The following is a 13,370-nucleotide window of genomic DNA, read 5'->3' as shown; positions in this document are numbered from 1 at the left end:
TATTTTCTTGGAACAAATTGAACAAAAATGTATAATTGACTTGCTGTTGCTCAATAGAAATATATAATGTTTAACATTTTTTATTAAGGAGCCAGAAGAAGGATTTGAAAATCAAATCTGGCTAATTGTCAAGTGTTTTAGAATTTGTTGTCTCCTTTCAGCCATGGGTTCCTGGTATGATTTGGCCCTGGGTAAGGGCTCACTACTAAAATTGAAATTGCATGTCTTTCCTAATACTGGATTACTCCTACATCTTCATATGAAAAAAGAGATCTTAATATAAATAGCAAAACTCACTTTACTACAGCTTTAATTTTTTCATTCTGTAGCACTGCATTACTGATCATTTCTAGCATGTAAAATCTTTTCATCTTCTGGCATAAGAGCCATAGATTTATATATATAGTCATATATTTATTGAGTAAAACTTTTTCTGACCTGATTCTTCTACTTAGTTTGGAACACTATATGCTGACTGAAGTTTCTGACATTTTTAACATACATTTTAAAGTCAATCTTTTGTTATATACATTTTAATTGTTATATTAAAGAAGAAAAGAAGGTAAACAATATCCCATAAGTCACTGTTGCTGCTGTGGAAGAGATTCTTGGAGGTGTAAAATTCCGGGCCTATTACTTGACCCGCATTGTGGATGTTTCATGCAAAACATAACTTAGCGTGCCTTTTTCTCTTTTCAGCCTTGGAATGGATGGCTTTGGCCAACCAGTTGGCATCCTTGGACGCCCTGCCACAGCTTACGGCTTCCGCCCTGATGAACCTTTCTACTATGGCTTTGGATCTCGATAAAGTCATCCCTGTCCATGTGTACTCAGAAGAAATCTGTGTGGGTTGGGTTCACTGTGAATGTTGGCCTAATAATGCATGTTGATACTATTTTGGGTGTGTGTTTCTTTTTATTTTTCCGCGTTGTTAGCTACAGAGTAATCCCAAGCCCTGCTGTCTGCTGTTAAGTACAGCTGATACTGACACTGTTCGCTCACCAAGCCACATCATTGTTGCTGCGTAACAGTTTCCCGTGAGACTCAATGGTGAATGTTGAAAAGCTACTAGACTGGAAGACACTACATTATGTACGTTGTGACTAATTTAATTTCTATTAAAAAGAAGCATAAAGTGTGAATGAGTGAAAGTCGTGTGTTTCTATTGTATGTGTTGCTGTAGGAGTTACATGACTGTAGAGGGTGCACAGGAATTTTTGTTTCCCTGCTCCCTTTTTCCTGCTTGTAATCTCTTGAGTGTTTCATATTCTAAGTCCTGCCTTTAAAAGTTACAAAAAGTACATCACCTTTTTCATCCCATGCTATGTGTCTGAAAAATTCCCTCCTAAGTTATTAACCATGAGTTCTCCATGGAGCATATACCATAGTGATGCTAAATGAGTATAATCTCTGTAGCTATTTGAATTCATGTCTAATTGTAATATAGAAAACCCAAGACAGCTAATACAAATGAAACAGGATCACGCTTTCAACTTTTATTCTTCATGAAATGTAGTATCTCAAAAGCTAGTTAAAAGTCACATTCAGAGAAACTCAGGAACCAGGCTATTTTGCTCACCCAGGTACCCATTTTCTATTTTTTTCCCTTATTTTTTGCTTTTTGGATTTTTTAAATTTTTTGTTTGTTTTGCTTCAAAGAGAGGGAGAGAGAGACAGAGAGAGACAGCTCCCATGCTGTGGTTTGTTACCCAAATACCCACAATGACTAGAGCTGGGTAAAAGCAGCAGAGGAACTGGGAACGCAACGCAAGTCTCCCACATGGTTGACAGGAACCTAATCACCTGAGCCATCACTGGGTCTGCGTTACACCAAGGGAGCACATGAGCAGGAAGCTGGCGCTGGGAGCCAGAACCTGGTATCAAAGCCAAGTACTCCAATGTGACCTATATGTGTCTTCACTGGCTCCTTAAACACTCGGCTAAATGCCCACACTCACATGAGATAGGTTTGGATAGTAAGAAATAGAAAAACATGATTAATAATGGATTTTGAAAATAACTCATAATGTAATATTAAAAATTTTGCTTGGAAAAACAAGCAAATAAAATAACTATAATCCAGAAATAGTTCTTTGATCACCTTCGATGGAAGAAAATTTGAGGCTTTGAAGGGAATACATAGACGAACTTTCTGTCCTTGATGTTTAAACCTGATTGAGCTGACTTAAAATGTATATTTTGAGCATGTAGCAGTAAAGTTGAACCTTTGGAATAACTCAGTCCACTTATCTGAGATACCAATCACAGAAGGAATTTAAATGTAATCAAGGGTTTGGGGCTTTATTTATTTGTGTATTTACTTATTTATTGAGAGGGGCAGAGCTCCCGTCCACTCACTCACTTCCCAAAATGCCTGCAACACTGTTGGCTCAGACAGACTGAAGCTGGGAACCGAGAACTCAATCCAGGTCTCCTCCGAGGGTGAGAGACCCAAGAACGTGAGCCTTCACCTGCTGCCTTCCAGGATGCAACCTTAGCAAGCAGCTGGATGGGGAGCAGAGCCAGGGTTCAAACCCAGGCGCTCTGATTGGGAAGTGGGCGTCCCAGCTGGCAGCTTAAGCAGTAGGCCAAATGCCCACCTGACAGTTGTTTCCTTAACTACCTGCTATGGCCAAGGAATTATAATGTGCTCCTTGGGGAGTACAAAGCTAAGATAGGGTTTGTGCTTTTGAACTCAAAACCTAGTTTATCTGTCTGAAAAAAAATATTTAGTTTCTATTTTAACCACATTAAAGTTGAACAGTGCATCAGAAGTTACTGTGTTAAACTCTCACTTTAAAAAAATATTTATTTATTTAGTTGAAAGGGTTACAGAGAAAGACAAAGAGGTCTTCCATCTGCTGGTTGACTCCCCAGATGGCCTGAACAGCCAGGGCTGGACCAGGCTGAAGCCAGGAGCTTCAGCCATGTCTCCCACATGGATGGCAGGGGCCCAAGCACTTGGGCCATCTTCTACTGCTTTTCCCAAGCTATTAGCAGGGAGCTGGATTGGAAGTGGAGCAGTTGGGACTCAAATCAACACCCAGATGGGATGCCAGCATCCAAGGCAGCTGCCTTACCCACTACACCAACTATCACTATTACAGTTGAAAAAACTGTGAGTCAGAGGTTAAATGACTTGCCTATGCTTCTTTATTTGTTAGTGGCATACCCTGTATCCTTCCTTCCAGTCCAGCAATCTCAGTACTAGGCATCTTGCTTTGTTATTTGTTATATGTACAAAGTATAAATGCATATAAATTGCATTAATAAATTCAGCAAACATGTCAAAGCTTTAACCTCCCTCATGTATTATAAACTGATTTCAGGGGCCAGTGCGGTCGTGCACTAGGTTAATCCTCCGCCTGCGGCGCCGACATCCCATGTGGGTGCTGGTTCTGGTCCCAGTTGCTCCTTTTCCAGTCCATCTGTCTGCTATGGCCTGGGAAAGCAGTAGAAGATGGTCCAAGTGCTTGGGGCCCTGCACCCGCATGGGAGACTGGGAGGAAGCACCTGGCTCCTGGATTCGGATTGGCGCAGCTCCGGCCATTGCGGCCACTTGGGGAGTGAACCAATGGAGGGAGGACCTTTCTCTCTGCCTTTCTCACTGTCTGTAACTCTGCCTGTCAAATAGATAAATAAAGTCTTAAAAAATAAAATAAAATAAACTGATTTCAGAAGAATATGCCCGGGGCCAGTGCTGTGGCACAGTAGGTTAATCTTCCACCTGCAGCACCGGCATCCTGTATGGGCACTGGTTCTAATCCTGGCTGCTCCTCTTCCGATCCATCTCTCTGCTTCAGCCTGGGAAAGCAGTGGAGATGGCGCAAGTTCTTGGGCCCCTGCACCTGCATGGGAGACCCAGAGGAGGCTCCTGGCTCCTGGTTTCAGATTGGTGCAGCTCTGGCCATTATGGCCAATTGGGGAGTGAACCATCGGATGGAAGACCTCTCTCTCTCTCTCTCTGCCTCTCCTCTCTCTCTGTAACTCTTAACTTTCAAATAAATAAATAAAATCTTAAAAAAAAGAATATGCCCCCCAAATGTGTGGTATTTCCAGGCTGAGGCTCACTGAGGTTTATGTGCACATATTCACACTCCCTACTTACTTTTTTCTTTTATTTTAGGACTCCACAGTTTTAAAGATTATAATCTAGATCCTTGCAAAAACTGGTTTACCACTGCATTATTTATGAAGGAAATTTTGCTAAAGATGTTAATAAGGCAAAATAACCAACATTCTTACATACATGGGAAAACAAAAAATTCTGGCCTTGGGCACTTTTCAAAACACCACTTACAAGTTAAGCCAAATATTTTGGCCTCTCCTGATTAAGTTCACTTTGATTTAATAACCAGATGTCCATGGTTCATGGCTGGAAATCACTGCTTCTCAACAGTTCTTTGCTATTTTTTTCCTATTAAGATTAAATTTAGGGGCTGGCACTGTGGCGTAGTGGGTAAAGCTTTATTTTATTTGAAAGGCAGAGTTACAGAGAGAGAGAGAGAGAGGGAGAGACAGATATTCCATCCACTGGTTCACTCACAAGATGGCCAAGGCTGGGCCAGGCCAAAGCCAGGAGCCAGGAGTTTACATCCAAGTAAACCAGGTATTTGACCATCTTGCATTACTTTTGCCAGGCCATTAACAGGGAGTTGGATTGGAAGTAGAGCATCCAGGACAAGAACCAGCACCCATGTGGGGTGCCAGTGTCATAGGCAGCAGTTTACCTGCTACACCACAATGCTGGCCCCATTTTGCTATTTCTGAAAATTCTCAAAGGTGCTTTCACACATTGGCCAGGAATAGGTTCCTCCATCTGTCACTACACATGACCCGGCACTGTCTTACCACTGGACATGAGGAAGAGAAAACTGCTCTCCTCCTTCTAATTCCCTTCCATTTGTGGCAAACATCTTGCTTAATTCAGCACAGCACAGCGGAGCTGAAGCTATATATGTTATGATGACTTTACAGAGATTTCAATAAAAAATATATCACACAAAATAACCTGCTACTCTTACAAGAACCAATAGTCACGTGGCTCCCAGCCAGTATGGCAGAGTTAAATTATCCCCATACCATCATGAATGTCCCATGAATCTTTACCACTAGACCACGCCAAATTATCAGAAGGTCCTATAGAAAAAAAAAAAAGTTTCTTTAAAAAAAAAAAAGATTGATTGATTTGAAAGGCAGAGAGAGAGAGAGGTCTTCCAATCCTTGTTTCTCTCCCTCAATAACCACAACAGTTGGAGCTGAGCCGATCCAAAGCCAGGAGCGTGGAGTTTCTTCTGGGTCTCCCACTACTTTCCCAGGACACAGCAGAGAGCTGGATGGAAGTGGAGCAGCCAGGACTCAAACCAGCGCCCATATGGGATGCTGGCAATGCAGGTGGCAGTTTTACCTGCTATACCACAGCGCCAGCCCCAAAAGAATGCTTCTTGAGATAGGGCATATATCACCCCTGGATGTACCAATGTGAGAATGTGGTGTATCAAAGAAAAAGAATTATCCAGGGAGAGAAAAAAAAAAGGCTTACAAACAATTATAATTTCCAAATATCTTCCAAAGAGATTGTAATAGATCACAAAAATCCTGGAAGTAAGTAACCTATGAAATATCCTCAGAGAAATGATGGAAAATATTTGCCAACTTAGGACTGTTGATAGGCTAAATTCAGTACAAAAGGAAATGAAGTAAATGCAATAATATAGGAAAAAAACAAACTTTAAGGAAAAAGTGTTATTAAAAGAGCATATCTGTTTTCTGCTGCATAATAAAACACTCCAAAATGTAGTCATTTAAAACAAAAACCATTTACTTATCTCACAGTCGGGAGGTTAGCAATTCCATCTGGGCTCAATTTGGTTCCTTGGTTTCAGGGGCTAGTTCTGCCGCATCAAAAACTAAATGAGGGGCCAGTGTTAGTGGTGCAACTTGATTATGCCACTGCCTGTGATACCAAAACCCCATAGAGGTGCCAATGTGAGTCCTAGATGCTCCACTTCCCATCCAGCTCCCTGCTAATGCTCCTGGGAGTGTAGCAGAGAGTGGTCCAAGTCCTTGGGCCCCTGCACCATGTGCGGGACCTGGATGGCAGTTGTGGCCTTTTGGGGAATGAACCAGTCAATGGAAGAGCTGCCTTTCTTTCTCTCCCTACCCCTCTTCCTCTTTACCCCGACTCCTGTATCTCTGCTGATGGAGTCTTGTAACTTGTTTGTTCAGAACATGGTTGAGTGGGACCTGTGCAATGCTCCAAATCAACTGCATCTGTAAAGCACATGGGTATTGGTTTCCTAGGGTTGCCATAACTGCACAAACAAAAACAAACCAAAAAGAACCCAGATGAGATAAAGCAATTAAAATGTGGCTCACAGTCTGGAGGCTCAAAGCCTGATACCAAAATGTTGACAGTGCCATTGTTCCTTCAGAACTTGTAAGGGATAGCCAGTCATCTTGCCTCTTTCCAACTTCTAGTCATTGCTGGCAAGCCCCTGCATTCTTTAACATGCACATGCAGCACTCCAATACTATAGCAATATGTCTTTTTTTTAAAAAAAGAATTAGTTTATTTATTTGAAAGCGGAGTCACAGAGAAAAGTAGAGCCAGAGAGAGAGGGGTCTTCCATTCCGCTGGTTCACTCCCCAAAAGACTGCAAAGGCCAGAGCTGAGCTGATCCAAAAGCAGGAGCCAGGAGCTTCTTACAGGTCTCCAACGTGGGTGCAGGGGCCCAAAGACTTGGGCCATCTTCCACTGCTTTCCCAGGCTATAGCAGAGAGCTAGATTGGAAGAAGAGCAGCTGGACTAGAATTGATGCCCATATGGGATGCCAGCACTGTAGGTGGCGGCTCTATCTGCTATGCCACAGTGCCAGCCCCGTCAGGTACTTTTAACTGGTCTTGCATGAATAATTAAGGATTCGATTCAACATAAAGATGTCACTATAATAAACATATAAGCACCCAATTAAAGGGCACCTGGCTATTTAAAAGAATTGTTAATGACTCTAAAGGGAGGCATAGACTCCAGTAGTAATGGGGGACTTAAATACCCCACTTTCAGCAATAGACAGATTAACAAGAAAGAAAATCAGCAACGAAACAGCAGAGTTAATCAACACTATAGACCAAACAGACCTAACAGATATCTACAAAACTTTCTACCCTACAGCCACAGAATACGCATTTTTTTCTCAATAGTGCATGGAACTTTCTCTAGGATTCACCACATGGTAGGCCATAAGCAAGTCTCAGCAAATTAAAGAAAAATGAAAATCATACCATGTATGTTCTTGGACCACAATGGAAAGAAGCTGGAAATCAGCACTCAGGAATCTAAAACATAAGCAAACACATGGAGACTAAACAACATGCTCCTGAATGAACATTGTGTAATAGAAGAAATCAAAAGAGAAATCAAAAAAGTTCTGAAAACAAATGAAGATGGCAATACGATATATCAAAACTTATGTGATGGCCGGTGCCGGGGCTCACTATGATAATCCTCTGCCTGTGGCACCAGCACACCGGGTAATAGTCCCGGTTGGGGCACCGGATTCTGTCCCAGTTGCTCCTCTTCCAGTCCAGCTCTCTGCTGTGGTCGAGAGTGCAGTGGAGGATGGCCCAGGTCCTTGGGCCCTGCACCCTCATGGGAGACCAGGAGGAAGCACCTGGCTCCTGGCTTCGGATCAGCGCAGCGTGCCGGCCACAGCGCACCAACTGTAGCGGCCATTTGGGGGGGTGAACCAACAGAAAAGGAAGACCTTTCTCTCTGTCTCTCTCTCACTGTCTAACTCTGCCTATCAAAAAAAAAAAAAAAAAAACACTTATGTGGTATAGCAAAAGCAGTGTTAAGAGGAAAGTTTATAGCAAGAGGTGCCTACATCAAGAAATTACAAAGGCATCAAATAAATGAGCTATCAATGCATCTCAAGGATCTAGAAAAACAATGGCAAACCAAACCCAAAACTAGTAGGACAAAAGAAATATTTAAAATTAAAGAAATCAAAACTGAAACAAAAAAAATACAAAAGATCAACAAAATGAAGAGCTCGTTTTTTGAAAAAATAAATAAAATTGACACCACCATTGGCCAACTAACCAAAAAAAAAAAAAAAGGGAGAGGGAAGACCCAAATCAATAAAATTAGAGATGAAAAAGAAGATGTAACAATAGTCACCACAGAAATAAAAATAATCATCAGAAATTACTACAAAGAGCCATATGCCAACAAACTGGAAACCCTAGAAGAAATGGATAGATTCCTGGACACATACAACCTACCTAAATTGAGCCATGAAGACAAAGAAAATCTAAATAGACCCATTACTGAGATGGATATTGAATCAGTAATAAAGACCCTCCCAACAAAGAAAAGCCCAGATCCAGATGGCTTCACTGCTGAATTCTGCCAAACATTTAAAGAAGAACTAACTCCAGTTCTTCTCAAGTAATTCAAAACAACTGAAAGGGAGGGAATCCTCCCAAATTCTTTCAATGAAGCCAGCATCACCTTAATTCATAAATCTAGAAAAGATACAACAGAGAAAGAGAACAACAGACTAATTACCCTGATGAATATAGACACAAAAATCCTCAACAAAATAAGCCAATTGAATCCAACAACATATTAGAAAGATAATTCACCTAGACCAACTGGGATTTATCACTGGTATGCAGGAATGGTTCAACATTCATGAATCAATCAATAACATACATCACATTAACAAACTGAAGAACAAAAACAATATGATTATCTCATAGATGCAGAGAAATCATTTGATAAAATACAGCATTCTTCATGATGAAAGCCTTAAGCAAATTGGGTTTAGAAGGAACATTCCTCAACAGAATCAAAGCGATTTATGACAAACCCATAGCCAGCATCCTATTAAATGGGGAAAAGTTAGAAGCATTCCCGTTAAGATCTGGAACCTGAAAAGGATGCCCACTCTCACCATTGCTATTCAATATAGACCTCGAAGTTTTAGCTAGCCATTAGGCAAGAAAAATAAATCAAAAGGACACAAATTAGGAAGGAAGAAGTCAAAGTATCTCTATTTGTAGATGACATGATTCTATATACAGGGGATCCAAAAGACTCTGACAAAAACTATTGGAGCTCATAAAAGAGTTTGGTAAACTAGCAGGATATAAAATCAACACACAAAAAGCAACAGCCTTTGTATGTAAAACAATACCATGCCTTAGAATGAACTAGCCATCACTAGCCATCAGGGAAATGCAAATCAAGACCACAATGAGGTTTCACCTTGCCCCACCCCACCCCACCATTAGAATGGCTTTCCTACAGAAATCAACAAACAACAAATGCTGGCAAGGATGTGGGGAAAATTGTACCCTAATCCACTAATGATGAGAATGTAAACTGGTAAAACCACCATGGAAGACAGTGTAGAGATACCTCAGAAATATGAGTATAGACCTACCATATGACCCAGCCATCCCATTCCTCGGAATTTACTCAAGAGAAATGAAATTAGTTGCCTGCACCCCCATGTTTATTGTAGCTTAATATGCAATAAGATATGGAATCAACCAAAATGCCCATCAACTGAAGACTGGATAAAGAAATTATGGGATATACACTCTATGAAATACTATACAGTGGTAAAAAAAAAATAAAACAATGAATTTCTGTCATTTGCAACAAAATGTATGCAACTGGAAAACATTGTACTTACTGAAATAATCCATTCCCAAAAAGACAAATACCATATTATCTTCCTGATCTGTGGTAACTAATAAAGAACCTAAAAGATTATCTAGGGTTAGCGTTGTGGCATAGTAAGTAAAGTCATCACCTGCAGTGCTGGCATCCCATATGGGAGCCTATTTGAGTCCTGGCTTCTCCACTTCTGATCCAGCTCTCTGCTGTGGCCTGGGAAAGCAGTAGAAAATGCCCAAGTCCTTGGGCCCCTGCACCCACGTTGGAGACCTGGAAGAAGCTCCTGACTCCTGGCTTCAGATCAGCCCAGCTCTAGCCATTGCTGCCATTCGTGGAGTGAACAAGAAGAAGGAAGACCTCTCTCTGTGTCTCCTCTCTGTCTCTCTTTCTCTGCCTCTACCTCTCTCTAACTCTGCCTTTCAAATAAATAAATAAATAAATAAATCTCTTTTTTTAAAAAAAGTTAATCTATAGAATTGAAATTGACACTTTGAGATGTGATGACTGAACAGCCTTTGTCCCGACTGTCGAACATTTTTTTTGTGCTATTTGTTGAATTCTTTACTTAGTGTAAGACTCATTTTATGTGCATAAAGTTAATTGAAAATAGATCTTAGTAAAAAATGCAAATGAGAATAGGAGAGGGAGGAGGAAGAGGGATGGGAGTGCAGGTGGAAGGGAGGGTAGGATGGGAAGAATCACTATGTTCCTAAATGTGTATGGAACTATGCCCCTGTAGGTGGAAGTACACCCTGGCTTTCCTGGTTCTCTAGCTTGTGGGTAGCATGTCATGGGACTTCTCAGCCTCCATAATCTTGTGAGCCAATTCCTACAATAAATCTCCTCTTATATATCTCTCCGTTTATCCTATTTACTCTTTATCTGAAAAGCACTGGTATACTCAGTGAAAATATCTTCCAAACATGAAGGTGGAGAAAAGACATTTCACGCACAGAGAAGTTGAAGGAAGCCATCACCCGCAGACTCACAGAACATTTGTGTTAAAAGAAGCTTTTTCAGCTGAAGGGAAATGAGAGATTAAAAACGAACTCCACAAGGGAGTGATGAAAATGGTAACTGCATGGCAAATAGTCTCTATCTTTCTGATCTCAAAGGCAGAAATTCCTACTGTCACTTCTTAAGGCAAGGGGTGGGGGTGAGGGGAGAGAGGAGGAAAGAACAAAGGGAAAGAAGTAGAGAAAAAGAGAAGGAAGAAAAATATGTCTGATAAAGTATTATTAGCCAAACAGCCACGTGGCTAATTTTAGCCCTTCTGGAAAAAAAAATTTAATTCTCATGGAAATGCATCAAGCATTAGCCTCAGGACAACTAATTTCTTCTTTACAAAGGCAAATAATAGCATCAGACCACAGAGTTCTTCTCCAGCTTATTTATAATAATTGTCTTTGTCACTCATTAGTAGAAATAAAATGATGCTTGCTAAAACCCCATCAGTGGCCAACGCTGTGGCACAGTGGGTAAAGCTGCCTGCTATAGTGCCGGCATCCCATGTGGGCACTGGTTCTAGTCCTGGCTGCTCCACTTCTAATCCAGCTCTGGCCTGGGAAAGCAGTGGAGGATGGCCCAAGTTCTTGGGCCCCCTGTGGGAGACCTGGAATAAGCTCCTGGCTCCTGGCTTCAGATCCGTGCAGCTCCAGCCATTGTGGCCAATTGGGGAGTGAACTAGCAGATGAAAGAGCCCTCTTTCTCTGCCTCTCTTCTCCTTCTGTGTAACTTTAACTTTCAAATTAATAAATAAATAAATCTTTTAAAACCAGGAAAAAGAGGACACTACAATATTGTTAACAAAAGATATATTTGTTCTTTTGTGACAACTTTGACCACATTGTTATGCCAGTTAATTGCATTGTGGTGGTGGCAACATTTATCAGTCGTGTAATTCATCTGCCATTTGTGATGGCTACTAGGGCAGTTCGTTTTGTGTTTTTCAAAATCAAAGCATTTCACCAGTGCAGCGGTTCTCAAACATCAGCTTGTGTGAAGTCACTGACGGGCTTGCACCCAGTGCTTCTGACTCCGTCGAGGCAAGGTGGGACCACAACATGTACATTTCTAACAAACTTCCAGGCAATTCTGCTGGTTCTGGTCCAAGGACCACATTCTAAGAACACTGCACTAGTTTATTGTATGGATTCTGTTTTTTTATACCAGTTTACACGGAACAGAATCATCAAAGGGGCTTTTTAAAAGATTCTGATCCCCAAATGCCAACTCAAGCAAATAAAATCATAATCTTTGGAGATGGAGAGCATGCATCTTATGGTTTAAAATTGTGCCAGGTGGTTTTCATGTGCATCCAGAATTGAGAATTACTAGTTTATAGGAAATTAATTGGTAGGTATACCCTTATTTTCTGAAACCAGTAAATATATTGAGAATGTCATGCAGTTTGTTTTAAATGGCTAGGTAGGTGCTTATTCATTCACCCAAGTTATAGGTTATTGTCCAAATTATATGAGAGAATGGGCACGTTGGCAAGCGTGTAATTATTGTGCTTGTAGATACTACACCTGGAGTATTTGTTCCAGCCGATGTAGGAGATGCTGATGTTGTAACCGCGCTTCAGGCACCAGGACGTATAGGTTCTACTGTCACATAAAATTCATTACTTGACCTAAAAGCATCCACAGCAAAAAGTACCAGCTTGAATATCTATAAGCATACAATATATTATACACAAAACGAACTGCCCTAGTAACCATCACAAATGGGTGTTGAATTACACGACTGATAAATGTTATCACCACCACTAATGCAATTAATTGGCATAACAATGTGGTCAAAGCTGTCACAGAAGAAGAAATCTATCATTTGTTCATTATATTGTAGCTTATTCATCTTCACCAGATCGGAGTCAGCTGATCTCTCAATTATCTGTTTCTATTCTTCCTTTCACTGTTTCCATTTCTTTTAGGCAAGGCTTTCTCTGAGGAATCAAGCCTCTAGTCATACAAAATAAGTGTCTTCCTCCCCTAGTGGGCAAATTAATTGTCTGATTGGCGGGACAACTCCCAACAATGCTTTGTCTTTTGCTTAGGAAAGTATCCATAGAGTAGCATTAGCTACAGAGAGAGAGAGAGAGAGAGAGAGAGAGAGAGAAGAAAAGAGGAAGGGATGGAGAGAGAGGGAGAGAAGAAGAGAGGAGGAGAGAGAATAAAAGGCAGGTAGGCAGCAGGCCAGGCCAAAAGATCAGTAAATGCAATTAGGGACATCACAAGCTTTTCTAAAAATTAATTTTCTCTGCATCTGGTCAGGTATCACTATGTGATGGAACACAGACATACCTGAGATTGTCTTGCAGGGGGTTCCAGTCTTCATTTATTTCACTAATTTATTGCTTTGACCATTTTGCTCATTTCAGATAAAATCAGGTCCCAGGTGTTTTCTCACCTGTCTTTTTAAAAAGGACATTATGTTCTTCCATTATTCCAGTTATAGTCAAGTATAAGAAAAAAAATTTAAATTCCATTGACTATCCATGTTATTTGTTTGTTGCTGAATAGATTTTGTGGCAAAAAGTTGGGGGGGGGGTGTCAGGACATTTCCTTGATCAAACTCAACAGTTTCAGGTGTGTCTTTCAGACACTTCTGACCTTTTTATTTCGTTTTGACAGTCACTGTAGCGAAAGCAAATGTAGCTCAGAGAGCTGAGTGCAAG

At 40.9% G+C, this 13,370-nt stretch overlaps 1 protein-coding gene across 5 annotated transcripts in view; it reads left to right on the top strand.

Moving 5' to 3' along the window:
* KIFAP3 (kinesin associated protein 3) overlaps positions 1-1,142 on the top strand; it is a 193,886-nt gene extending 192,744 nt beyond the window's left edge. For 4 of the 5 annotated variants that reach the window (XM_008264095.4, XM_002715208.5, XM_008264094.4 and 1 more), the window contains one exon: positions 700-1,142. In XM_008264095.4, the coding sequence (XP_008262317.1) occupies positions 700-808 (109 nt within the window). In that variant the 3' untranslated portion in view covers positions 809-1,142. The remainder of the gene's footprint in view (positions 1-699) is intronic. The other variant, XR_011390314.1, reaches the window with a different exon arrangement.
* The last annotated feature ends 12,228 nt before the right edge of the window (positions 1,143-13,370 follow it).

This window comes from Oryctolagus cuniculus, chromosome 7 (genome assembly GCF_964237555.1).
Source record: "Oryctolagus cuniculus chromosome 7, mOryCun1.1, whole genome shotgun sequence".
Lineage (NCBI taxonomy): Eukaryota > Metazoa > Chordata > Mammalia > Lagomorpha > Leporidae > Oryctolagus > Oryctolagus cuniculus.
Note: the sequence above shows the minus strand (reverse complement) of the source record. Positions and strands in the feature narration are given on the sequence as shown.